This window comes from Mustela putorius, unplaced genomic scaffold (assembly GCF_011764305.1).
Source record: "Mustela putorius furo isolate JIRA1106 unplaced genomic scaffold, ASM1176430v1.1 tig00000095_pilon_pilon_pilon, whole genome shotgun sequence".
In the NCBI taxonomy this organism is placed as follows: Eukaryota; Metazoa; Chordata; class Mammalia; order Carnivora; family Mustelidae; genus Mustela; species Mustela putorius.
In genome coordinates this window covers 29,180,385-29,207,752 of record NW_025421280.1, presented here as the reverse complement: position 1 = coordinate 29,207,752, position 27,368 = coordinate 29,180,385, and the positions used below count along the sequence as shown (strand labels likewise).

The window sequence follows — 27,368 nt, the reverse complement described above, 5'->3', positions numbered from 1 at the left end:
AGCCAACAAAATCTCTTAAAATCTCAGAAATGTTCAATAAACATTTGCAGAGCGAGAAAATAAATAACATCGCGAAGGAGCCAGCAGCTCCTTTTTCCCCTCGTGTGATTTGGGCTCAGGGTGCCTGTGTCTCCAGACAAGTCACATGTCTTGAAGGCAAGCTGGCCCCAGCTCTCTGAAGGCTGCCAGCAACTGTGTGCTTCTCCCTCCTCCCACAGGTCCCCCATACCCTCACTGGACAGCTCCTGCCCTTGCGAGAGCCCTTCCAGCTTCATCACTTCATCCTGGCTCCCTTCCTAGACCAGCTGCCCAGAGTCTTGGTTCCTCTCCTCTGCTCGCAGGAGCCACTTCGCCAGCCAGCCAGCCAGCCAGCCAGCCAGAGCCCCCCACCAACCATGCCATTGAGAGCCAACAGCTGGGAACTTGGGCTCATCCCCAGCTGGGTCTGGTCAGCTTGGCAGCCAACAGGAAAATCCAGGGCCTCCGGGGGCTCTGGGAGGAGGTGGCTCGATCCCAGCCCCGGCTGCCAGACGATGCCAGCCTGTCCACTCGACAGAAAAACACACGCTGGCCGCCTGCCCCGGGGTGTTTCCAGAAGAGAAATTTAATCTAATTTACATACTTCTAGGTACATCGATAACCAAAATGTGGCCACTGAAAAAAGTTAAAAGGTCAATCAGCTCCCGGTCTCTAGCTGGCCCAGGATTGCAAAATAAAAAGATCCACGTTCCTTATTCTCTACACAAAACGCGTTTTTAAAAAAGTGAAAGGTCTAGGGAGCTATACATAGAAAGCAACAGTGAAAAGAGGGAGGGGAGTGGGGGTGGGGGGAGGAAAGTCCCATCCCCACCCCCTCCTGGGCCCCGGAGTCCCCCAAGGCTCTGGGGGGGCCTTGACATGGCAGGAGGCAGCTGTCAGCTCTGAGCTCTTCCAGGCTGGGAAGGCCCCTCTGGGGGGTGGCCAATAAGGATTTCCGTGGCATCATGGGCTCAGTGGGGGGCTCCCAGGCCCCAGCAGGCCCTCAGAGGGAGCGTGCCTTCCCCTGAGCAAGCACCGTGGCATGATGTGGTCGTTTGACTCAGGAACTGGGGGGCTGGGGCAGATCCCGGGTCTCACGAGGTGCGTGCGTGCGTATGTGTATGTGTGTGCCTGTGTGTGTGTGTCTATATGCGTGTATGTGTGTGTGCATGTGTGAGAGGATATTCACAGGGGCAGGAGGGAACCAAGACAGGGGTCTTTGGGGTCTTTGCAAATGGCCACGGAGGGCAAACATAGCCCTGCCTGGCTGCTAGATGCAGGGGAGCGCTGGCCTTCCTCCCCTTGACCAGAGCAGCTGCCACCTGACCTGGCCTCTCCCCCTGCTGGACCAGGTGGGCATGGGCTGAAGGAAGATGCGCTGTGTGTGGCCCCAGAGCCCTCGGGCTGGCTGGGGGAAGGGCCGCTAGCTGGCTCCTGGCGCCCCGGCTGTAGTGTGCCCGGCCCCCAAGGGGAACCGGTTTGAGGTTTTGGCTTGCTCCTTTGGAAACGGAAAAGAAAGAGGGAGGAAAGGGTGGAAGAAACGGAGGAGAAAGAGGTGGCACGAGAGGGAATTTGGAATGCTTTTGTGTTAGGGCGCCTCTGCCGCCGCTGTCTGTGCCTGCGGGGCCCGGGGCTCCTCAGGCGGGGGGTCCGCTTTGGAGAAATTCATCTCCAGGATGTGCCGCTGTAAGTGTCGCACCCACTCCTCCTGGATAGAGAGGGGCCCCTGGAATTCCACCTCGCAGAACCTGTGTGGAGGGACAGAGAAAGAGAGAGGAGTGGCCGCTGCCATGAGGAGGCAGATGCGTAGCCCTGCCCACGTCCCTGAGCATCCGGCACACCTACCACTACTCAGTGTGGAGAGAGCCAGCCCAGGATTTCAGGGAAGAGGACCCCGAAGCCAGATGTTTCCTCAGGGACAGTTACCTGTATCCATCCCAGGATCAAGGTAAGGTCCCCTAATGACCCCCACCTCTATGTTCAGGGCAGTCTGCTGGCTCTGATGCTGGGGAAGTACATTGGGCTTCCCAAGTCCCTCCACCATCTGACTGAATCATAGGATCTGAGAGGGGAGAGAGCCCAGAGAGGCAGACCCTACCCCGGCAGGCTCCAGGACAGAAGGACAGCAGCTGCGGAGAAGGGGTCAGGCACTAACTCGCACCCACCCTGCTCATGCACCCAACTCACCAACTCCCTGTGCCCTGAGGTCCCAAGGGAGGCCTCACTGAACAGGGGCCCAGGACCCGAGCTCGTGGCTCCAAAGACTTGGGTTCAAATCTTACTTCTGACTTGACCTATGTGGCCTGAGGCAGCCCATCTGAAGTCTCAGACCCAGTTTCCTGGCCTCAGATGTACACCTGGACTTCGGTAAAAATGAACTAAGACCTATATTTTCCTGAATCAGGCAAACACTCGTTGAGTGCTTACCACATGTCAGACATAGTTCGAGTGCTCTATAAATATTCAGGTTTTTAAATCCTCACAGCAAATCTGTTACCAACCTCACTTTATAGGTGGGAATACTGAGGCAGGGAGTGGGAAGCTCTTGCTCAAGGTCACTTTGCTGCTAAGTGTCAGAGCCAGCACTAGAACCCTAAGGGTCCCAGCATGATGCTCCGAGGTGTTGCTGTCTGCTGAGAAGTCCCTGGCCTGGCTCCAGCCACACTCTACGCCAATCCATGAGGCTACATCTCCTGACCCCCACCAACCCCTGTCTTGTTCAGAGGCTCTTTCTCCCCCAAGTGGAGAGGTCTTTCTCCCCCATCACCCCAAGGGGCTGCATACCTGCACTTGAGGGTGTAGATGTTGCCAACAAATTTGACCAGTGATGTCTGGGGGGGCCGGGGTACCAGGGAGGGGACCGGCCGGACCCGGGGCGGAGGCTGCCGCACCTCTTCCAGCTTCTGCTGTAGATCATTGGCCTCTTCTCCCCCCCGGACTGCAGAGGCGTCTGGAGGCCGGGCTTGTCGGCGCTCAAATTCTGAGGTGGGGAAAGGTGAAGAGGAGGACAGGAGATAAGCCAGAGGGCAGGACTCCTGGGAAAGTTCCTGCCTTTAGCAAGCAAGGGGCAGAGGCTGTGGGCAATTCTAAGACAGGACAGCTGGTGACTGGATGTTGCCTGGGCCTTGGGACAGGTGGGACAGTGCCCAGATGGGAGAATAGGAGAGCAACTGGGGAAGTGACTAAGGGCATATGTGCACAGTGGAGAACCCCGGGGACAGGTGCCCTCCCCCAAAACCCCCCTCCCACCAGCACTCACTGTTGATGTTCTGCCGCTGGTGCTCCTCGGCCTTCACAGTGCCTGGCGGGCTGGCTGCCAGAGGCCGCTCACCACTGTCGGCTGCTCGGCCAGCCTCAGGCCCTGGCTCACCCCCAGCACTGCGGCCCACCACAGCCAGGCCCCCGGGTGCCAGCCCTAGGGGCGGCCGCTTGTCGCTGTCACGGCCGTGGCCGGCGCTGCGGAATTTCTTGGTGAAGGGGCGGCCGCCCTGGATGTAGCTGCGGTAGGCCCCCACCTTCTGGGGCCGGTGCTTGATCCACTCGCTCAGTGTCTCAATGGGTGAGCCGTTCACACACCACTCGGTCACGCCAAATTGCCGCAGGTGCGCCCGCGCGTGGCTGGCCAGGGCCTTGCGGTTTTCGAAGTAAAGGCCACACAGCTCACAGCAGGCCTCAGTGGCTGCAGGCAGAGGGGGTGCTGCTGAGTCCCAGCCCAAAGGGAACAAGAGTACCCAGAAGGCCCTGCCCAGGTCAGGAGTCAGTCCCGCCTCCCACTGGGGCCTTGCCATGGGCCCCTGCTGGGGGTCAGTGTGTGCGTGGCACTGCCAGGCCCTGCAGGCCCCAGCAGACGCCCTCCCAGGACCCTGCCACCCACTGCTTACAGGAGTGGGAGGTCTTCTCGTGGAGGGTCTTTGCCTTGAAGGGCAGTTCGGTCTGGATGTAGGTCTTGGCCTTGACCTCTGCTGGGAGGAGGCGGTCCTCCTGCAGGGGCCGCTTGGCTGCCACTGAGCCCAGGTAGCCAGTGGCTGTGGGCTTGGCACCAGTGATGGGCGCCAGGCTGAGCTCTCGAGGAACCTGGGCCGGCCCAGCTCCTGGTTTGCCTGGGCGGCCAGCCATTGGCGCCAGTGGCAGAGGGGCCTGCATAGGCCCAGGAGCAGCTGTGGGAGGCCCATCCTCAGCCAAGGCAGGGGCCAGGTCTCCGGCTGGTGGCTCTTTCTTGATGAGGCACGGTTTGGACTTCTTCTTGAGGATCTCTCGCAGCGTGTCGATAGGCGAACCGTTGACAGACCACTCAGTCACGCCCATCTGCCGCAGGTGGGAGCGCGCGTGGCTTGACAGGCCCTTGCGGTTCTCGAAGAACTCACCACAGAACTCACAGCGGATGTCACGAACAGGCTCTGCCCGGGACGCTGCAGGGGATCCAGGGTGGAGGGAGGGGGAGGGGGAGGAGAAGGAGGCGGCTGCTGCGGCGGGAAGCCTCCAAGCTCAAGGCTAATGTTAAGTGCCTGGCTGTCCCGTCCATGCAGCCCCGACCCCAATGACCCACTCCCTTATTCGCTTTCAGGGGCCCTTGTGCACATTCAGCCCTTCTGCTTGCTCTGTCACCTCAAATGCTAGCTGGCTTCAAGATGATTCCCTTGACATCGAGAAGCAGTGAGAAGCAAGCTTGATCCTGGGCTCAGACACTAGCTTGGCTGTGAACCCCTATGTTACACTGGGCAAACCACTTCCCCTCTGAGCCTGTTTCCTCCTCTACAAAATGCAGATGGAAACCTCCACCTGGAGGGAGCAGCTCCAAGCATGTGGCACACAGCTGGTATGAAATACACCGGAGCACTGAAGCAGAGGCCTGGGCCATCCTCACCTGGTCAGCACACGACTCAGCCAACTTGAGCAGAAAGAACAGTGACAGGGACAGTATGACTACCGACTGGTATACACATGGCTTCGTTTAACCAGGCATCGTACTAAGTGATTTACATCCCTTTGGAACTATACAGAGCTCAGACCATGCGTATCTTCACTCTCCAGAAAGAGGAAACTCACCGAAGGTCACACATCGCTGGAGTGGAAGAGCTGAACACTTAACTTAAACCTGGCTCCAAAATGTCAAACACTTAGTGACCGGGAATGTCAGAAAGATGTGCACCTGCCCAATTCCAGTCCTTATACTCCTGCCTGTGGTAGACATCACTAATTGATCCCTGCAATCTTTCTCCCTAGAAATCTGGCTGGTAGACACTACTGATTGATTAACGATGGCCCAAGAGGTAAAATCTTTTGGGCATCATTGAATGGCACAGTTCTGCCTCCCCAGTGTGGATGGGTAATCAAGAAGCAGCTCAGCTGGGAGGTCTGCATAGCAAGAATGCACAGCTAAGCCTTGTTCTCTGGACCTGTGTAACCTCCCTTCTGTTTCTACTCAGGGTGCTCTGGGTACCCATGAAGTGTGCGTGGGGGGCGGAGGGAGACCCCTCTACCTATTCTCACTGCCCTGCCCCCGGGGTCACACTTACACAGGTTCAGGGGGGCCATGTCTTCCCGTGGTGCCGCCCAGGGACCCTCGGATGGGTGTGGCTCCCCATGAAGGGCCCCTGGCAGCATCTCCCGTTTGATCTCCACCCGCATTTGTTCAGGCTTCAGCTTCTTGGGCAGGGAGGGTGCGGCCAGGCCTGGGAACATCTTCCGGGCCGTGGGAGGAGAGGCAGTTGGTGAGTGGCCCAGGGGGCTGCCTGGTGGCGGTGGCAACTTCTTGGCCAGGGGTGAGAGGTGAAGGTCTGCAGGGCTGCGGGTTTCCAGCGAGCTACCGGGACCTCCGCTGCCCACCACCTTAGCCAGGGCTTTCGGGCTCGGCCCTGGAGGGTTAGGGGGGCCGCCAGGCCGGGACTGGGTCCGTCTCTTGAGGATCTCCCGTAGTGTGTCAATGGGTGAGCCGTTGACATACCACTCGGTCACACCCATCTGCCGCAGGTGCGAGCGCGCGTGACTTGATAGGCCCTTGCGGTTCTCGAAGAACTCACCACAGAACTCACAGCGGATGTCTCGAGCTGGCTCTGGGCCCGAGGCTGCAGCAGGAAAAAGGAGTAATTAGCATCATGGGCAACATTAGCATTCTTGTCTGTGGGTCTCCTGGTCGGCTGGGCATGGGCAGCGGCATGCCCACAGGCTGGGGTGGTGGTGGAGGGCAGGTGCAAGCGAGGGAACTAAGGAGTGGGGCGGGGGTCAGACACTCAGCAGGAGCGAGGGGAGGCTCCAGAGAGCACATGTGCCCTCGGTCCTCGCAGAGGATGGAACCAAGACTCCACAGCTCTGCGGGTCCTGGGTCCCGACAAGGATCGGGGTAAGTGGGCAGGAAGTAGTAGCCTAAGTGCCAAATACCATCCAGACCAGGGGCAACCATGGACACTTTCCACACCAAAAGGCAGCACCCCACCCTTGGCCTTTATTCTCAGGGAAGGTCACAGTCATGGAGGTCAAAGGCCAAGAGAGAGGGCCTAGCAGCCAACTGCCAACAAGATCTCTGGGCAGAACCAGCCCACTGCCAAGGGCCCCTGTCTACTCCCTGCCCCAGCAGGAAAGGAGTAGGGAGGGGGCTGCGACCCCCCCGGGAGGGGCTCCAGGGCCCGCAGGGAGGAGGGAGCGGCTGAAGCGAGAACCTACAGAGGTTGAGAGGAGACGGCTCCACATCAGAGGCCCAGAAAATGCCGGCGGCTGCGGCGGCCGAGAGGTCCTGCTTCCCCCAGGGGCTGGCCGTACCCGCGGCCTTCAGCTTGGCCTTCTTGGCCGGCGGTGGGGGGGGGAGCAAGGAGAGGGCCGCAGAGGTAGGAGGAGGCCGCCCCAGCTGGGCCAGGGTGCCGCGCCCGGGTGGGAGGCGGATCTGGACGCCGTCCCTCCTGATGAGCCCGTGGAGCACGTCTATGGGGGATCCCTTGGCGTCCGGGTCGCTGACGCCCAGGTGGCGCAGGTGGGCGCGGGCGTGGCTGGACAGGCCCTTGCGGGTCTCAAACCAGGCACCGCACAGCTGGCAGTCCAGCTCTCTGCCCCCGTCACTATCTAAAGCTGCGGAGACAAAACACAGGGGGGGGTTCACGGCCGCCACCTTGGCCGGCCCTGGGGGACTGAGGCAAGAAGACCTGCTATGATTCAAGGCTGCCCAGGCCATTTGGGGATTAAGACTTGTGCCGCAGACTTATTTTACGAGGTTTTGGGAAACAGAAAGTCCTGTTCTCTGCCTAGCCCTTTCGTATCAAGGTGAGTGTGGAGAGCTTAAGGATATGGGGTGGAGAGGTGGTGGCCAAATTCCAGTGGCACAATCTGATGCTCCCAGGCACTCTTCCCTGGGACCCTGGCTGTGGGAGCTGTGGGAATGCAAAGCAGGGACCTCGCCCAGTTGCTGAGCATCATACAGCCAAAGGCAGAGCTGCTCAGGGCCTTGCTCCTGAAAACACAGCAGACAATGGAAGCAGCTTCATGGGAACATGAGATGCCAACTGGGTCTCCCTGTTGGGCAGGGGGCCAGACCCTGGGCTCAGCCCAGGCTAACACCCACAAATGTGTGGGAAGGCCTGACTTCCTAAGGGATACCATGCTAAACCTGCTCACTGCACCAGGGAGGGAGGGGGGCGGTTCTTCCTAAACCCCTCTTTGTCATGCCCACAGGCAGCCCAGGAGGTATGGCTCCACCCATGGGCACAGTAGAGGTGCCTCTGCAGAGAGCGCCAAGAAGATGTGAACACAGGGCCAACTACAGGACCCCCCCCCCCGTCAGGTGGGCCACCACCTGCCTGCCTGGAGGGCCCAAGATGCCCCTCTGGGGAAGTCAGGCCCACAGGAGTTCTGATTACCTTCACTGCCCCAACCCTCGGGCTCAGAGAAGGCCAAGAGTGCCCCTAAGTGGTGAGGATGACCCTGGCGGGCTCAGCAGCCACAACCAGACCTCCAGGGGGAACAATAGCACAGTATAGTGGGAGGCAGATGATAATATGCTGCATGGCCAGCCCAACAGGAGACACAGTGCTCTGACCAATATTCTGACCCAGCAGACCCAGGACATAGGAGCTGCAGTCCCCACTGGCCCCACCCTGGGCTCTGCAGCCCTCCCGGTGCCAGGACCTCCCTCAGCTCCCGGGACCCGCACTCACTGAGGTTCAGGGGCCCATCGTCCTCAGACTGGGGCCACTGTGCCTTTGGGGAGGCTGGCCGGGGGCTCAGGGACAGCTGGGGGCTCTTGTCCTCAGGATTCTTGGGGGTAGGGGAGCCCGCCAGGGCCAGTGGTGCCTTCTTGAGGAGTGGGGAGCTGGGTGGATGGGCCAAGCCCTTGGTCGAGAAGCCAGGAGGTGACTTGATGGCCTTGTTGACAGCCGGGGCATCCAAGGGCTTGGCCAAGGCAAGCAGGCCAGGCCGAGGGGCCCCAGCGACCACCTCCTTCGGTGAGTTGGACTTCTTAGACAGGCCTGGGGGCAGCCCGAGGGGTGTGTCAGGCAGGCCCTTCTGCTTCACAAGCTCGTAGAGGAGGTCAATGGGGGCTCCGCTGCTCTCCGACTCGGCCACCCCCAGCTGCCGCAGGTGGGAGCGTGCGTGGCTGGACAGGCCCTTTCGTGTCTCAAAGCAGGCACCGCAGACCTCGCAGGTAGTCAGGCTCTGGGCTGGAGGGGGAGATGGAGGCCAAGAGAGCTGGCTGTGAGGCCCCTTGAACCCTGCCCTCCCCACTTCTCCTCCTCCCAGGACTCTACTCACCCAGGCTCCCTGCAAGCCCCTTTGATCCTTAAAATGACCCTAATAAGGCAGGAATCAGCCTGTCCAGTTTGCAAGTAAGGAAACTGAGTCTCAGAGAAGGAAGAGTTATGCCCAAGAGCACACAGCAGGAAGCAGAGCCCTTCTGTGGTCCAGCCAATAGAATACTTTTCGGATATCCAACACACCAGGGTGTCCTGGCAACAGGTGTTCACAAAAACACTGACCTGCCAGTCACACGCTTCCTAGAGCTGTCTTAACCAGCCTTTGCAGCTCAACTCATGCCCCAAACACGGGGTTGGAAGGCCCAGCCACAGTCGCTGTGGTGCCCTCCACCCTTTTCTGCAGAGCCCTTATCACTGCCTGTCTCTTTCTCTGTCTCCCTGCTCCCCAATTTCAATGACTCCAAGGACAAGTACCAGATCTGTTCTGCTCTCTCACATCCCTGGAGTCCAACACAGGGCCTGTCAATTACTCAATAATGATCTCAGTATCAACATACAGACAAGACAGTATCACACAGAAGATCACGTGGCTAATGAGGGCTGAAGTCAGCAAATGAATTAGGTCTGAGTGTGAGCTCTTGAAAACCATTCTTTTCCCCTGGTTGCCCCTCCCCCGCCCAGTGAGGGTACACCTCAAGGCCATGCTCGATCAGGGCATCAGAAGCTGGACAGAAGAAAACCAGCTGTCTCCTTAGTGCCTTGGGGTGAAGAGAAAGCTGTTGACCTCACACTAACTCTAGGCTCAAGAGTTCCCTTTGAGTCTGACCAGCCTGGCCAGCACCCCCTCCTTGCCACCTGGGTCACTCACCCTTGAGATCTGGCAACTCCTGCTTGCTGCCATGAGGAACCTCTGCAGCCACTTTGCTACTCAGCCGATTGGCCACCTGCTCCAAGGGCCCAGGGACAGGCAGGCTCTTCTTGGGGAGCGGGGGGGAGCCCAAGTCCATGGCCACCATTGTGTTTTCCTCAGAACCCAGGCCTGTGAGGTTAGGAAGACAAGCTCAGCTCGGACTGGGTGTGAGCTGTCTACCCCCATAAGGACTGAGAGTGGGGGCACAGAGCCTTCTTCCTCATCCTTAGCATCTGCTCTCATCGTGGGAGGCAACTCACCCTATGAGAGCAGAGGCTCCATCCAAACCCCCAGCACCAGGATGTCAAGGCTGCACATGGACAGCACGGACCAGAAGCAGCTTCCACCCATTAGACACACACTGGTTGGGACAGTTACTCCCATCCTAGCTCTGACAAAATTCTCTGGGCAGAGCTTGTGCAGGGGAGCATGTCAGTCTTGGGAGCAGGTAGGTGGCAGTCAGAAGGGGAATCCAGTAAGAGAAGGCCAAAGTCAGAGGACAGATAAGCAATGCAGAGACGAGGCTCCACAGGACTTGTGGAGAACCTCCACCAGACAAGACAGCTGGAGCTACAGGAAGAAGTTGGGGCTCCGCAGTAGTCTGCTTCTCACAAGCTGAGCCCTAAGTGGGGTAAGTGAGAACTGGGAGCCTGAATCAGCAGGGTTCTGAATGGAGACAAGAAGAGTGGTAATCACAGAACTTTGTAGGAAGTTTCGGAGGCATCTGTTAGGTCAGGAAGCTTCCCTGAAAGAGGTGTGTATGAGAAAAGGGAGTCGAAGTTATGTTCTCATGGTCTAATTTTGCAGAGAAGTGGTCCTGAGTGGCCTGCTGAGCCCCAGGTTTAGCGTTCAGGGTACGGAGACAGCTCTGAGGCTCGAGAAACTGTGTGTTAGTTGGGGCTTTGGAGTCGTTCAGCGCTAAGAGCAGGAAGCCGTGCAGGTCCTCTGCTCAGTTTGAGTCTTACGGAGGCAACAAGAAGACAGGCGGGGGTGAGGGGCACCGGGGCCCGGGACACCGAGGACTTTGTCAAAGTCGCCGGGTGGAGTGGGCGCGTCTGTCAGATGCTGTAGGGACCGTATCTGAAGTGACTTGGAGTGGGTTCCGCGCCGGAGGGACCGCGACTGTGTTGAGGAAAGCTCCCGGGGCTCCAAGGGGAGCAGGGAACATCTGTCAGACGGGGTGAGGGTCCCACGGAGCAGCCGCGAAGAGTGTTTCTGAAGCCCGGGACCCTGTGAGCTGCGACAGGAGGCCCGGGGCCCGCACGTCTGGAGGGCCTGGGTTGGGGGGGGGAGGGGAGTCCCGGAGACTGGACGGCGGGCGTCCGGGGCGGCGGCAGGGGGCGGGCGGAATGCCGACTTTGCCCTCCCCGCACCCTCCCCGGCGCGGGCTCTTACCCGGCGCGGGCGCCGGCCCGGGCCCCGGCTCCGGCTCGGCCTTGGGCCCGTCCCGCGGCGGCGGCGGTGGCGGCGGGGGCGGGGGCGGCGGCGGCGCGGGGAGGGCCGCGGGGCCCGGGCTCGGGGGGCTGGGCGGGGGCGCCCCAGCGGGCGCGCGCTCCCGGGCGCCCCCCGCGCGCGGCCCCGCCGCCGCCTTGCTCTCCGCTTTTGTCACTCGGCACTGGGCGGTGGAGGCGGCCATCTTGGCTCCGGCGCACGCGGGGCGGCCGCCCCAGGCGGGAGCAGCCGAGCGCCGAGCGCCGCCGCCGAGCCCGCTCTGCTCCGCCCCGCCCCTCGGGGCGCGCCCAGGGCGGCCGGCCGAGCACCGAGCGCCGCGAGCGAGCGAAGCACTTGTCCCGGCCGGCAGGGCCGGGGCTTGGGGGTTGGGGCTGGAGCCTGAGGGAGCCGCCAGCACCCCAGCTCGCGGAAGCACGCACGCCGCTCTGAGCGCGGCGGCCAACTACACTCCCACTCCTGGCCTGGACAGGACGGGACGCTCTCCCCACTCCCCCGGCCCGAACACCCCTAAGGCTAAAATGGGAATCCTCGGACCGCATGCATTTGCCTTAACAGCATCCAGGCTTCTGGAGCCCTGAAGGGCGGAGCTAGGACGTGCTCCGGGATCCTGTTCCATTCCCTATCCTGGAATTCTCCCTTCCGTGTCGGAAATCCTGTAAGACACCAGATCCCAGCTATAAGGATCCCACATCATCCCGGGATCCAAATGTCCCCCAGCCCTCGCCGGCGCTGTCCTGCAAGCCTATGGAACTCCCCACGCGACCGCCGGCACCCCATTTCAGGCACAATCTTCTTCTCCCCAACACCAAACCGATTGCCCCCAGCTGTTCCTTGACAGCTGAGTGAGGCCAGAAACTGACCGTTGCTCCGCCCCCAACCCGGCACCCGCCCCCGACGACCCACTTAGTGATGTGGGAGATACTTCTAAAAACAACGGTGCAGGGCGGGTGCCCAGACCTAGCCTTACTCTTGGACATCCTTCCCCAAGGCAAGGCTTCCAGGATCTTGGAACCACTCATTTAACGGCCCTCTGGCGCACCAGGTGTCAACTGAAACCCTGATCAGAGCGCCCCCCCACCTCCCTGTGGACAAGGCCAGGGCAGTACCAGACTGAATCCTGACACCCCAATGGCTTGGACGTCTGTCAGCGCTAAGGGCTGCCACACTGGTCTTCTGATGGAAACAGGTTAACCAGAGCTCAACCTGACTGCTGGACACATGCTGCCATCCCTCAGGGACCTGACCCAGTGCCAAGTAAGGAGTTTGAGCCTGACACTCAGGCCTCTACTAGAGTGACAAAAAAAGAAGAGGGCAAGCCTGTAGCTTACAAACTATGGCCTGTGCCCCAGCCGTCCTCAGAACCAGCTCCACTTCTCGGCCACCCTCGAGACACCACAAACCTAGCCAGGTATGTGAGCTGAATGCTCAGGCGACAGCCTTCCGGAGAGGCAAGAAACCTGAGGTCGTGTCCCTACTCTGCCTCTTTCCAAACTATGACTTCAGCCAGCCACTATGTCCTTTCTGTGACTCGGTCTCCAAGCAGAGGGGGCTTTGGTAGCACCACTCTCCACTTTGCAGACCCTCAGGTGCCTTTCACTGATAAGGGGGTTTGCACATGGATCCAGTGGAGTTCAGAGTACAGATCTAAATAAGACCCTGGAAGCTCCAGGTAGGAGAAACAGAAGGAAACCTCAGCCCCAAGCAGCCCCTGACACTTGCCCCTGTTTCAGGAACTTCTCCATTCCCCAAAGCCCACCTACTCCTCACTGCCAAGTTCTTTGCTTTGAGAGTCAGTAAACTGTCCAACAAAGTCAGGCTTTTCCAGACTGGGTACTTCACCTTTCCACTCCCTCAGTGGTGCTCAGTCCTAGGCTCCTTCCCCAAAATATTACTTCTGGATTTCCCAAGCTGTCCTCCATGGGGAGACCACCGAATATGGTGTTCAGAAGTCTAGCTCTGCTGCTTTGTGGCTGTATGGCAAAGCAGATGACCTACAGTTTCCTTATACACAAAATAGGAACACAACAATCCTTAAACCCACAGAATGGTTTCAAGGCACGAATGAGATGAAGCCTTAGTATACAACAAGCACTCAGTTATGGGAGAGGTTATCAATGCTGCTGGACAAAGGCGGCACCAATGAAAATCCAGAATGTAGACTCTAGCTCTGTAGTGCCTGATGAGTTACAACTAAACTCGTAACTAGCCACATTTCAAGCCACATTTCGTCAGGCATTGGAGAGCTAGAGTCTACAGAACACACATCTAAAGAACCTTCCCATCTCAGAAAGTTCTAGCAGACAGCACTGCGCTAACCAGATGATGTTTTTAAAAGCAAGACTGCTGGAGCCTGACCTGTCTGGGGTTTCGAATCATAGCTCCACCCTTCTGGCTGTGTGTCCTTGGGCAAGTTAATTAATTTCATTGTGTCTCAGTTTCCTCATCTGTAAAATGGGGGATAATAATAATAACACCTGCCTTATAGCGTTGTTGTGAGGATGTAAATAAGTTTGTGTTTGTAAAGTGCTTAGAATATATTTGGCTCCTAAGAAGAGCTGAATAAGTGTGTGTTAAAATCACTATCAGGCAGGGCAGGGATAAACTGGATCCAGAAGTAGCCCTGGCCCAGCCCCAGAGTAAAACAGAAATCCTCCACGTGGCAGGGCAGTTGTAAGGACAGCTGTCAACATACTTTGTAAAGTGACTTGAAACACTACCAGGAAAGCAGAATGGCAACTCCTCCCCCTCCCCCCACACATCTCTCTGGGCCCCCAAGAAGGGTCAGGGCCCCAATCCAATCCAATGTACACCCTCTCCCCTTACCATCTCCGTAGGCTGGCCCAGGGTCCTCAGCCCAGGTGGGTGGAAAGGGCACTGCGAGAGGTAAGCGTGGCCGACGCGAGGTCAGGAAGCTGCTAGGTGACCCCCCAGGTTCGCAGCCCAGGGGGCTGGGGGGCCGCTCAGCAGCAGAGGTGGCCAGCAGCTCTTGCAAGATATTGATGGGTGACACGGTGAGCTCCCAGTTAGTGATGCCGAAGTCTCGTAGGTGGGCTCGGGCGTGGCTGGAGAGGCCGGCTCGCGTGTCGAAGCCAGCCCCACAGAAGTCACAACGCATCAGGCTGAAGGTGCCTGGGTCAAAGTTAGCCACTGTGGAGGGAGAGAGGACATGGACTACCTGGAGGAGTGACTCTCTCGCCCCCGGCCTCCCCATTCCCGGGGATGCTCCCCACCCCCTAAGATCACACAGCCTCCCTTTCCCTTTGCCATTCACCCTCCTGCCTGAATCAGTTCCCATGTGCTCATGCGTCCACTAGTCCTCCCGCTCCAAGAAGCCTTCTCTGTCTGACCCTCAGCATCAGGGACTCCTCCCTCAGAAACCCTTCTCCTGTTGTGGATTTACAATCCTTTGGCTGAGTGTTTGATTAATATCCTTCTCGCGTCTAGAGCACAGGCCTCTGTCACTGTGGTGCTGTCAATTAAATCTTTGTTGAATGAAGAAATGGGCAAACGGATAGGATGCTGTTCTGTGGGAGCCCGATTGGATGTCCCCAGGTGGAGTCAGGGACCTCCTCTTGGCTGCCCCAGCCCCTGGCTTCCACCATCACAGCCCTGGTCACTCACCATTGTAAGTGCTTGGTTTTGTGGCTGTCTGCCTCTTGCCCCTTACCCCCTGAGCACGCACATACGCGTGCGCCTACACACACACACACGCACACACACACTCTCTCAAACACCACACCAGCACCTTCCCCAAGTGGGATCCATGTCTGCCAGCGTCAGAACCCCCCAGGGCACTTGTGTTGGAGACAGACCTCCAGAATCAGAACCCTGGTGCCTGGGAATCTGCATACCTCACAGGCTGCCCCGGGGGTTCTGAAGCTGGTCAGTGTCCCACACTCCTATTACTGGGCCTTGAACTCCAGGAGAGCAGGGACTGCTGTTTCGTTCTCTGCTGTGTCCCCAAGTGCCCAGAACAGAGGGGTTCTCTCTCAATAAATATTTGTCGAATGAAGACATCAGTGACATTCCCTGCCTGGGGCTGCCTCCTCTGCTCATACTCCTTCCTCCAGCTGCCGGAAGGGCCAGGGCACTGGGGCATCCCCACACCTCCACTGATGCGGTGGCCTCTGCTGCGGCTCCCAGTCTTCCAGGAGGGGGAGGCCCTGACTTCCCCCTGCTTGGCACTATGGGGGCATTTAGAGTGAGGGTTGCTTGGTTCAGAACTCAGCTGCCCTGCTGTGCGTCTCTTGGGCCTCGGAGGGAGGTGGTTGCCGGAGCGAAGCCTCCCTACCTTTTTTCTTCTTCTTCTGGAAGGAGAACCTGCGCTCAATGGCCTTCACCTCCTCAGCAGAGATGAAGTGCCGCACATTGTAGCTGACGCCCACACGGTTCAGGTGGCCCCGGACATGGTTGGCCAAGCCGATGCCATTGTGGAAGCGATCGGGGCAGTAGGGGCACTTGCGCTCCTCGTGCTTCAGTGCCACCTCCGGGTCCCCGTCCAGAAGCGCATCCAGCCCCAGCGGGCCGTCCAGTGGTGTGTCGAGGAGTAAGAAGTCGAGGGGGTGGGCGCCCCCCAGTCCCAGCTCCTCGGGCTGCAGCCTTGGGGGCACCCTCGTTGCTGCAGCCAAGACCTGTGGCCCCAGCTTTGCCACCAGCACAAGCGGCACCATCCCTCGGAGCTGCTGCTGCTGTGCCCGTGAGGCTTCAGCTGCCCTCAGAGCTTTCCGGAAAGTTCGCTTCAGGTCCAGGGCCAGCTGTGGGATGAGGCTGGGTGTAGCTAGGGGTAGAAAAACCCCATTTTCGGGGGAAAAGTCCATTTCTGAGGCCAGTGGTATGTCTTCTTCCTCCTCTTCGCTCCAAGGGTGTCTGTGGCTCCCCAGCTGGGCTGGGAGCCCCTGGGGGTGGATCATGGCCTTGTTTCTACTGGGCTGTAAGGAGTAGGGGGCAGATGCTAGAGGTGAGGGAAAGGCTGGCCTTCCCAGGGGCCTCTGGTCTGTGCCGTGCAGAAGTGGCTTTGACAGTGGGAAATCCCTCATGCCCAGCTGCTGGCAGCCTGGGCCAAAGGCCAGGCTGGGGTCATATCCAGCAGGGTTCTCCTGCCATGTGGGGGCCAAGAGCGGTTCAGCTTTGCCAAAGTAGTCCTCAGCAGCATCAGGGAAGCGGGCATATGCATCCTGGCTGGTGCCTGGCTGGCTGGCAGGGTCCTCCTCGAAAGCCTCTGCATCCTCCTCCCAGTGGGGGTGGGCATGCGCAAGCCTCACATGCTCCCTGAGCAGGCTCTCGCTGGGTGCAGGGAAGCCGCAGAACACGCAGCCCCTGAGCCCCGAGGAGGCTCGGTAGGGTCGGTAGGTGAGGGTGGTGGCATCGGGGCCTGGGCTGCCAGCCCCACTGCCGCCCCCGAAGGGCTCCCTGGCAGGCTGGCCTGGAAGCTCGCGCACGTGCAGTTTGGCATGTTGCACAAAGGCCTTGGAGGAATTGGTGCCAAAGATGCACTTGGGGCACTGCAGCCGGGCCTCCCGGCCTTCATCGCCTGGGACCTGCTTCAGTTTCTGGATCTCTTCGATGATCTTCTCCCGGGAGGCCTGGTGCAGCTGCCGGTGCTGCTCTAGGGCTCCAGGGTCGGCGAAGGCCCAGCCGCACTCTCCACAGGCCAGCGGGGCCAAGTCGGCAGGGGGTTCCTGGCCCGGGGCTCGGCGATGCTGGCTCATGTGCTCCAGGAGGTGCTCCTTCTGCTTGAAGTAGATGCTGCACTCGATACACGGGAACACGGCTGGCTCCTCGTCCTCGTCCTCGTCCTCATCCGGGCTGGCCACCCCCTTGGCCACCTCCTCCAGCAGCTCACACAGGTAGGGCCCCGTCCGGATCGGGGGCAGCAACGGCTGCAGCCGCTCCACGGATGCCTCTGCATTCACTGTCCAGGTCTGTGTGGCCACCTCTGAGGCCGACCTGGGCAGGCCCCATTCAGACGGCTGAGCCAGCCCTTCGAGGTCTGCCAGGGGCTCTCTTGTGTCCACCACCGTCACATCCAACGTCTTAGTGGCATCTTCTACCGGCACGAGCACTGTTCTGAAGGAGGTGAGGGGCAGGGGCTGGGGCGGCAGGTCCAGGTGCAGCCCCCCATCCTGGGGTGGGGCCTGCTCATCAGTGTCTCGGAGCCAGTCGAACCTGGGGTGGCCCCGAGGGGACTTCTCCAAGAGCTTCGCTTCCCCCTGATGGTGCAAGAACCTTCTAGATCCCTCAAGCTCAATGTGGGGCTTCACAGTTCTCACAATGACCGAGTCCTCGAACCTCCGCTCAGATGGGATGCCCTCCCTGGCTTCCTGGGCCAGTGGGTGCTCCCAGGTCCCCTGGCCATCAGGGGGGCCAGGGAAGTGGCCCAGGAGGTGGGGTGGTGGGGAGCCCGGCTGGAAGTCCAGGCTGCCTCCATCCCAGCAACTGCAAGGAAGTGCCAATGGGGACAGGTTAGCCACAGGCCTCAGTTTCCCTTCCTTGGGCAGGGGAGGGGGTCCTCATAGGCAGTCCAAGACAAGCCCCAGAGACCCAACCTGAGGGCAACCTCAGAGGGGCCGGGAGTGTGGAGGTGAGGGCGGGGAGACAGGGGGAGTAGATGTGGCTCTTCCAGAACTATTGGGCCAAAAATGCATTCAGCTCCCAGGATGCACCTGTCCATGAAGCCCAGCCACACTGCATTATGGGAGAGTGTGCAGAGTGTACCAGGGGTCACACCAGGGTCACAAGGCATGTATGTCCTCAAGTCTGGCGGCACAGTCAACTCTCATGTGTCCCCCAGGAGGGCCCAAGGCTCTGATCTGTGCCCCCAGCTGCATAAGACCAAGAGGTTTTCCCCAAATTGGGGTGAATTCGTTCATTTCGTCTCACTTTCCAGCAAATTTCGTGCAACTCTGTGGCATCAACAGCTCAGGGGAATGCCTTTCTCCAGCAGCTCCCCTCTTAGAAGGGCAGAGTCAGGAGTGGTTGAAGGACTCTGCTCAGCCTCTGGCCCCGAGGACCCTGACCTCCTCTGGGGCAAAGGGGGAGGCGAAGCAACCTCACTGAGCCTCAGTTTTCCAATCCTAAAAAGGGGAACGAGTCCCCCAAACCAGGAGCCTCTGTGTCCTTTGCAACATCTAAGGAACTTTCTCATATCCACAGTCAAAGAAAAGTTCACCTGAGGTGTGTGCTCAGTCAAATGGTCAGAACTACAGCACTTTAAATGGGGACCCCGACCATGACCCCGGGAAGTGTAGGGGGAGGAGAACAAAACTCTGTGCTTTGGGAATGCTTCACTTCACCAGATGCCTGGTTCCTGGTAAGCCCACAATCAATGTAGGTTCCTGGTAAATCTCCCTTCATTTTCAGGACCCCGCCTCCAAGAGGGGCTATCGATCACACCTGCCCAACAGGTATAGAAGTGGGTTTCACCAAGAAGAAGAGCGGAAATCACAGGGTCACCTTTCTCAGCCCCATTGGTGCCATGTGATACCAACAGGACCACCTACCCTCCAGGGCCATGGTAAAGATTCAGTGGGGTAAGCCTCTGCCAAGAGGCTAGTCTACAGCAGGCGCTCAACAAATGGGAGCTCTCATTAACACATTGCAAAGCTTACTACTTAAGAGCACCCACCAAGACTTAAAGGGTCACTGCTGTTACAGTTGCTGTCAGTTCCTGCTCCTGTCCAACCTCCCTGGGGTCCTCAAGGCCAGTTTGTGAGATGCATCTTAGGGACTCTATTTTACAGATGGGGAAACTGAGGCTTAGAGAGGCCTGGCATCATTGTAAGGGTCACCTGGCAGAGACAGGACTCCAAGGGTCTAACCTTCAGGCTCCTGTCCCTCTGGCCCTGCTCCTGGCAGGGATAATGAGAGTTGACTGTCTGTGTTCATCCCAGTCTTCCCCACCCCCTGCACATGCCCAGGGGCTTGCCTGCTGGGAGCCACCTCCTCCTGCCTGGCCTCCTGATTCCCTCCTTTCCCCTTCTCACTCCCCGGGGGCTTCCTTTGGGCCTAGGTGCATCCTGCTTGCCCCCCTGCCCTCCCTGAGGTCAGGGCCAGCGTGGCACTCACCAGCTGCTGATCCGATGGGTGGCGGAGGTGGCACGGGGGAGGGCTTCGCTGAGGCCGGGATGGGGCTGCCCGTCTGCAACAGAGAGGGGAGACCCTGAGGGGCGGGGTCCCCCTGGCCGGGGTCCTTCACAACACCCCAGCTCCGGGAGCCCTGCCGGGCACCTTGGAAGGGCCCTGCCGGCTCCCTACCCCTCTCTGAGAGGCCTTTGGCCTCTGTACTCCTGAGCCTTGAAAGGGGTCTCTTTGGAGGAGTCTCCTGGGGGGGCCCTGGGGGCTTCCTGCCTTCAACCATCCTCTCTTTGACCCCACCCAGCAGCCAATGTGATTTTTTAAAATCACACCCTGGTAAAAACTCACTTGACTTCTCATAATACCTCTGATAAAAGCCAGGGTCCCAGCCACTAGCTACAAAGCCCTGTGGGGTGGGATGTCTGCAGGTCTCTCCGGCCTTATTCCCTCTCTTTACCCCTCACTCTCTCCTCTGTCCTGACTCTTCTTGAGGCCTCAAGCCCACCTAACTCTTTCTGGCCCCGAGGCCTCTGCATTGGCTATTCCTTCCATCTGGAGAGTCCTTCCCTGGGCACTGACCAGAGAGAGCCCCTGTGACTTCCTCCCTGGTCACCTATTTCATTTCTTTATTCACACTCTCCAAAATCGCCCGGTTCCTCTTGTGGAGACCTGCCTGCGTCCCTGCTGGCGCAGACGCACCTGCTGAGGGCAGGGACCTTTTCAGCCTCATTCACTAGCATCTCAGTGCTTGGCCCACAGCAGGTGCTCAATGAATACTTGCCAGATGATGAGTGAGGAGCTCTACGTCTGAACTGCAGAGGGCCTGTCCCTGCCTCCCAGGCCCCCTTCCAGGCCTAAGTCCTAGAATCAAATCCCCTCCTGGGACCTCTCACACAGATAGAGCCAACTCTCCATTATCCGCCTATGGAGCCAACGCCTGGAACGACCACAGGAATCCTGGCCTGTGCCTCCTCTGCCCGCCACACTCGCCTGACATGGGTGAACGTGCCAGCTGGGGTGCAGGCCAACTGCCTGGGCCAAAGTTAACACACGGTGGGGTGGGGGGGGGACTTGCGCCCCGTCCAGAGCCTGACAGATGCAATGGCTGGATTAGCTTCAACTGGATGATGGTCCAGAAAGAGGGCTAGGGCCAGGGCTAGTTCTTTTCCCGATTCCCCGTGGTTCAACTTGCCCAGGAAACTGAGAGCTGACTGTCAGGAGCCAAAGCATCAGAAGTGCCATTCAGGGGATTGTGGGGGATCAGAAAGTCATGGTCACAGGCTGAGGGTCCTTCTACAGAGCCTGAGAGAAGCTCTGTGACTGTCCCATGGCCTCTGGAAGGTGAGGGTGGCAATGGGGGGGGGTCCATACTTTGCACCGGCTACAGCTGTCTCGTGGCCGCAGCATTACGGCACATGGGGCCGGATGATTTTCTGCACAGCCTCCCCGGCCCCTCCCCACGAGATGCTGGAAGCCTCCCCAGCCCCTGGCCCTGCAGTCATGATAACCCAAAGTGTCTACAGATGTGGCCAAAGTGTCCCTTGCAGGCAGAATGACCCCCATTTGAGGCCCACGGGAGTCGACTGATGGGGAGCAGGGTCAGGCCGGGGGGATTCTCAAATGCAAGGGTGAGCGTCAGGGTGGGAGGTTGAGGCGGATGTTGGAGAAGGTGTGAGGCTGGGAAAGCAAAGCCTGGACCAGCCAGGGGAGAGAGACCCCCCAAAATGGGGTCTCTTGAAAACATAAGATCATAAATGTGAGCTACTTAGGGGTGGGCAAGTCATTCAGTGGCAGCAAGCCCCTGCACAGCCTAAAGGTGTAGTCTGAGGGAGCGGGCATCCTGCTTCTGATTCTGGGACCCCAGCTGCCAAGATTCTGGGCGTCCCAGATTCGTTGATTCTGCGACTGGCGTTGTCTAAGGATTCCACGAGCCAGGGGGCTGTGTTGGCCTCTTTGAGCAGCTCCAGCGAGGCTCCTATTTTTAGTGGCAGCATTCTGAAGGAAGCAGGCCAAGCAGGGCCCTGTGTCCAAGACACCCGGAGGCTGGGGGCTTGCCCAGGGGCTTCCAGGGCTGGCGGGGATCCAGAAGTCCCTGTAGGTCAGACGAGGTGCCTGGATACAGCCCTTGGCAGTGGCTGTGCCAAAGGGCCCTCACGGACTCCTGCTATCTGTGGGTCCCCAAGAGGGTTTGAAAATGAGAGAGGGAAAATGAGAAGAGCATCCACGAGCGGCTTGAACCCTAAGCCAGGCAGCTTGGAAGCATGGCCAAGAATCTAGACTTTGGAGGCAGACAGATCCAAGTTCAAGGCCCAGCAGTGACTGAAGGGCATGCCTTTCCCACCGCGGCTTGAACCCTAAGCCAGGCAGCTTGGCAGCATGGCCAAGAATCTAGACTTTGGAGGCAGACAGATCCAAGTTCAAGGCCCAGCAGTGACTGAAGGGCATGCCTTTCCCACCTGTTTCCTCCTCTGTATAAAGGAAACAGCTACCACCCATCTTGCAGGGCCAGCGACGGATGCCAAGGAGATCATACAGTACAAGCTCCATCCAGAGACGCGGCGGAGGGGGAAAGAAAGGGCTATGAGGGTGCCCGGGGAAAAGGGGTCGGGGCTAGCTCAGAGACGTCCCAGGTTGGAAGCCGGAGGCTGGACTGAGAGCCTCAGGTCTGCTCACTCCATGCTCTAAAGTGCTCCCCAGCCTGGGGCCCCACGCGAGGCCAGAGATAATGTGTTGTTCGTCCCCTGGCACCCTGGTCTCAATACCAGACACGCACCAGACTCCTATCAATCCATGTGGACCGTCTCAGCCCCCCAAGCCTTGGCTGCACCCAGAAGGCCAAAGAGAGAGGTGCCAAACGTCAGGCAGGGGCTGTAAGGAGGCTGTGGGGGCTCCAAGCCAATAGCGATAGTGTAGGACAGAGAAGGCAGTGGAAGCATCCATGTCCAGATGGAGAAGTTTGGAAGTACCCTTGGGGGTCTCCGAGGGCAGGGTCGGAGTGAGGGAGGGCCCAGGCTTCGGGGTGGGACAGCAGCCCCAGAGGCTGTTCCTATATATAGGCATCCCAAGACTCCTGGAGCAGGTGTCCGAACCAGGAAGGGGAGTCGAGCAGATCAAGAGGGGCAGCAGGGGAGGCAGTGTATCCCAAGTTTAGGCCCTCCTCTAACCTCCAGGCTGTGACCCCACCCTGGTCAAGTCACCCCTGTCCCATGGCCCCATTTGCTCAGGGACATCATTAAGGGTGGGCCTGGCCCCTTTTGGCAGCCACATTGCCCTCTTCCCCAAGTACATGCGCTGGAGCCTGGTTGATTGCCTAGAGCGAGTGAAGACGCATCTACCTACCTACCTACTTACCTTCCCCCTCCCTTGCCAGACTTGGGGCTTCTGCCCGGTAGAGAAGAAGTGACCAATTCCTCACAATCAGACCCAGAGAGGACTCTGGAAACCCAAACCCTGCTTCCTGGGCTCTCATAAAATCAAGGTCTCAGACCTGCCAGGGCTGGCCAGGACCCGGTCCTGCTGATCTCTAGGCCTTGGTTGCTAATGGTTTGGAGGTGGGGGTTGCTAAGATTCCCTGAGCGCTGATATTCTCACCCTCAGCAGCCTCACCCTGTGTAACACATTTGGGTGTTATCTATCACCTCAATGCCATTGCTTATGTGAAGCCTGATGCCTAGACTCCCCTGCCCTCTTTGTCTGACTCACTGTTCCTCATCCAGGACTCCAGATGGCCGCTAGGCTGGGGCTGGCTGGGCTTTCCCCACTGCAGCCCCAGCGACTATGTCTTAACACCTGGTGGCTGGTTTGTCTCCCCAGCACCAGATGGCAGGGTCCATGAGGGTGAGGATGGAATGTGTGTGTGGTCCCAAGAAGGTACTCTGAAAATATCTGAACATCATGTGTGTTGTTAGGGCTGAGTTGAGGCAGGTCGAGGATGACTTGACCCAGGGTGGTGGTTCAAGATGAGGGCTATCACGCCAGGTTAGTGCCAGCCATGGGACCGTGGGCAACTTACTTAACCCCTCAGGGCCTGAATTTTCCCATCTCTAGCACGAGATGGTTAAAGCTGAAGCTACCCTGCAGGGAACTTTTAAGAATGACATGAGATGATCACGTAGAGGGCTTGGCACGTAGGAAACTCCTGATGAGGTACATGGAAGTTCCTGGAAACCAAGGCCTGTAGGGCAGGCCAGGCAGATGAAGAGAGACATCTGGTGCATCAGCCTGCATTGCCCTCACCACTCTGCTGCTCCTGCCTGGTCCTTGAACACACCAGGCTCCTCTTCACCACAGGACCTTTGCTCCTGCTGTTCCCACCACCTGGCTTGTCTTTCCCACCATTCATTCAATGCTCCACTCAAATTCCACCCACTCAGGGAGGTTTCCCAGGTCCTCCGGGCATGATCCTGGCACTCCATTTAATACATTTATGGCATCTGTCACTACCCGACCTTACATTATTTATATCGCTGCTTGCTGTCTGTCCTACTATAATTTCGGGTCTCTCTGGGAAGGGAGTTTTGCCTCTTTTATTTATGGCTGTATCCCCAGCACCTAGAACACAGCCTGACACATAGTAATTGTTGAGTATTTAATGAATAACAAGTCTTGAGGTGGGAACAGTGTGAGATCCCCTTTTGCTGAGTAAACCAAGGCACAAAGGGGCAGCTGGGGTCCCTGACTAGCCAGTCTCTCCCCGGCCACTAGAGGGCACATGTCATTTTGGCCCATGGGTCAGGAGCAGGACTCACCAACACAATGCAGCAAGCGGGAGCTGGGATTGACCCTGGGAATGGGGTATGCCTGGGGAACAAGCGGGCATTCAGGGCAGGATGCTCTGGGTGCTAAGCTGGGCACCTGGACCCAATTAGTGTGCTCAAAGGAGGGAACCAGGCAGACCCAAGTTCAAATCCCAGCTCCTAGCCACCCACTGTGGTGTGAGGGGATAGTCACTGGCTCCCAGGGCCTCTGTTTTCACAACTGTAAAATGGGAAAATAAGCAAAGTACAAAGAGAAGGCTCTGGACGCAAGTAGAATCCGAATCCCATCTCAACCCCTGGGTTGACCTAGCCCTTTCTGAACCTCAGGGCCAAGCTCCATGCTCCCCCAGGGCCACAGGGCCCATCCTCTTACCAGAAATGCCACCTCTGCCATCCAGAATGTCTCGGGGTCCCTCCTTGGTGACAGGCAGGTAATGGGTAGACCGGAAGATGCCACCTTCCCCTTCAGCAGCCTCGGCCCCACCTTCGATGTCTTCCCTTGGTGCTGGGCCAGGTAGTCTCTCAGGGCCACGCGGACGATCTGGCGCGGCCAGGCCGCCTGCCAGGGGCCCATCCATGGATGCTCTCTACCTGGCTCCGCTCAGTTGCTGGGCTGGCTCAGCAAGGCATTGTAGGTCTGGGGGTAGAGAGACAGGTGCTTAGGGGAGTTGGGAAAGGGATGCTGCCTCAGTTTCCCCTTCCTTGAAGCCCCAGTCCTCACCCATGCTGCTCAATGCCTCAGTTTACCTCCGAGCCCAGGAGAGCTAAGTAAATGGTGCTGAGGCTTTATCCATATGCATTGTATGGATGGCCATACAATGGGCTTTATCCTCAGTATGCCCCAGTCTCCCCACAGGTAACTCCTCTTTACATAGCCTGTGTACTGTACTGCCTCAGCTTACCCCATTTTTACACATGCAAACTCATGCACCTTGTTCTCTCCGAGCATTAATCCTATCACTTCTCCCAGGTGCCTCCCTTCATTCACACGCTGCTGCACTTTTCCCAGTTGTGCCCTCCCTTCCATGCACATGCATCTCCTGTGCCCATGCCTCAGCACGAATACCAGCCACTTCTGCACTCTGATCCTATTCACTATCCCAAGTGCTCCCATCATTACCTCTGCACTTTTCCCACACTCCAACCCCCATCCCCTCAGGACCTTAGGGTTCTCATTAACCCTTTCGCACTCACACACAGCCTCAAGTGACCCCAGCATTAACCCCTCCCCTTATCCCCAACATCAACCCTCATGCATACCCAGCCTGGGCTCTTCCATCCCACCCTCCCAAGATTTCTCTCGTCCGCGGACAAAAACGACGGATGGGCTCCTGGTCCAGAAATGAGGACCCTGGGGAAGCCGTGTGTGTGTGTGTGGGGGGGGGTGCTGTCCTCTCCACCTATAAATACCTTCAAGGTAACGGCAGAAAGTGAAGGGCAGGAATGAGGCGCCCTCCCCAGGGAGATGGTGGGGAGGCCGGGCCCAGGCAACCGGGGCGGGGCCCGGGCTCCAGGCCTGGCTGCAGGCGCTGCCCTCGGGGGCCTGGGGGCTCCCAAGGGGCCAGTCCGTGGCCTGGCAGTCGTGGCGGGGGTCCCTGCCCAGGCCCAGAGGAAGCACCTGCGGGTGCCCACCGGGTGGGCACTGCCCGCGGGGAACAGGCGGGACCGCAACTTCGGAGCACTTTGGCAGCGTGGGAAGGGGCCTCCCGCCTGGACGCCCCCCGGGGGTCGCAGGGGTGGGGGCGGCGACGCGCCAGCGCACCCCTCGTTGGGCCAGGGTCCGGGAGACGCTCCCTCCGCCCGTGCACTTCGGGGCGGGAGACCCCGTGGGACGCGCGGAGGTGGGGGGACACCTGCCCCAAGACCCCCGCTCCTCCCCCCCACCGGAACGGCCCCGCCCCCGACAAGGCCCCGCCCCTGCAGGCCCCGCCCCCGCCCCCCGCCCCGGGGGGTCCCGCCTGGCCCGGCCCGGCCCCAGCCTCCCCCTCCCCGAGCCGGCTCCGCCCCGCCCGCGGGCTCCCCAGGCCGGGCCGGGCCTCACCGGGGAGGCGGTGCCGCCGGCCAGGCGCCGGGGTTCGAAGCTCCCCTCCTCGGTGCGGCCGTCGCTGCCGCTACCGCCGCTGCCGCTCCCGGTGCCGGTGCCGCGGCCTCCGCAGCCGCCGCCGCCTCCACCGCTCGGGGGACATTGTCCCTTTAAATCGCTCCCCCCGCCGCCCCGCCCCCCCGGCGCGCCGCCGTGACCTCAGCGCGACAGCCCCGCCGCGCCGCCATGATGGGGAGGTCCAGGCCCCCCCTACAACATTCCCCCCCCCCCCACGCCGCCCTGAGGGGGGGCGGTCAGCGGGCGCGCCGCCATGTTGGGAGTGGCCAGGCGGGTCACCCTTAAAGGGGCCGCGCGGTGTGAGAGTCCAGGTAGAGGGTCTGTTTCCATGACAACACACTTGTCCCCCTGCCCCCAATAGCTCCTCTTCACCCTACTGGTTCTTCCAATGCTAGGCCTGTTATAGCACCAGAAGGGAGGGGGGCAGAGAAGTTCCCCCATGGGTCATTTATAGGTCATTGAAAACTCCACCCAGCCAATCCTTATCCTTCAGTCCCCTGTCCCCAGTCAGCAACTTTCAATCACGAGTCTTCTCCCTCCTTTACCATTATCCACTCTGGACTTCAGCACCTCCATGACCCTAGAGCTGCCCTAGGTCCCCAATGCTAAGCCCCCCTTCTCCACGCAACCCCAAGGATCACAGCCTCCAGAACTACCCCATCATGAATACATAACAGGTCTGCCGCCTTCTTCCATCCACCACCCACCGGTATGTCCAATCGCCCATTCATCTCCCTACCCATTCATCTATCTAGTCAACCAATCAACTATCCACCCATCCATGCAAACACCCATTCAAACCACCCATCCACTTCCCAACTACCCACTCATCCATCCACCACTCAACCAACATCTGGTCCTGTCAGCGAGTTAGCCACACACCCAAATTCCCAACCACTCGTCTGAATACCCACTCAACCCAGCCATCCACATCCCATCAACCTGCCCGTCCACCCACCACCCAAGTAAATACTTACATATCCAAACAACCAAGCAAGCAACCACCCATTCCTACACACATGCTTCCACCTGGCCAGGCAGACTTCCATCCTTCGATTCCACATTTACTTGTCTCCACTAGAGAGTAAGCTCCATGAGGAAAAAGGTCCTGTCTGCCCAGCTCCTTACTGTTTCCCCACTGCCTAGGTCAAGAGACTCAGGAAATCCCAACAAATATTCATACAATGTCTATAACCACCTACTCAACTAACTTAAGGATTTATTTTCTACTGTGATCCAGGCTTTCCTAGGCAGACACACCTATCCCAGCTAACTGTCTATTTACTCACGTACCAGGGCAAGTTTCCGCCAAATGCTAACCTATTTATCTGCCTATTGCCCCATTCACCCTACCCCTCGCCCACCTTCGATTCAAATGC

General features: G+C 59.0%; 1 protein-coding gene across 8 annotated transcripts; it reads right to left on the bottom strand.

Moving 5' to 3' along the window:
- Positions 1–585: 585 nt before the first annotated feature.
- Positions 586–26,079, bottom strand: WIZ (WIZ zinc finger). Of its 8 annotated transcripts, none has more exons than XM_045082460.1 (13): positions 25,930–26,079; positions 24,262–24,525; positions 19,123–19,195; positions 15,350–17,493; positions 13,882–14,205; positions 9,565–9,735; positions 8,160–8,663; positions 6,679–7,077; positions 5,535–6,083; positions 3,900–4,427; positions 3,278–3,697; positions 2,803–2,998; positions 586–1,766 (listed from the first exon to the last, which is right to left on the bottom strand). In XM_045082460.1, the coding sequence occupies exons 2-13, from the start codon at positions 24,464–24,466 to the stop codon at positions 1,607–1,609; spliced, it is 5,673 nt and encodes a 1,890-aa protein (XP_044938395.1). In that variant the 5' UTR covers positions 24,467–24,525; positions 25,930–26,079; the 3' UTR covers positions 586–1,606. The 8 variants fall into 8 exon arrangements, with proteins under 8 accessions (XP_044938395.1, XP_004761182.1, XP_044938410.1 ...); XM_004761125.3 differs by lacking the exon at positions 25,930–26,079 and adding an exon at positions 25,299–25,742; XM_045082475.1 differs by lacking the exon at positions 6,679–7,077.
- Between the last annotated feature and the right edge of the window lie 1,289 nt (positions 26,080–27,368).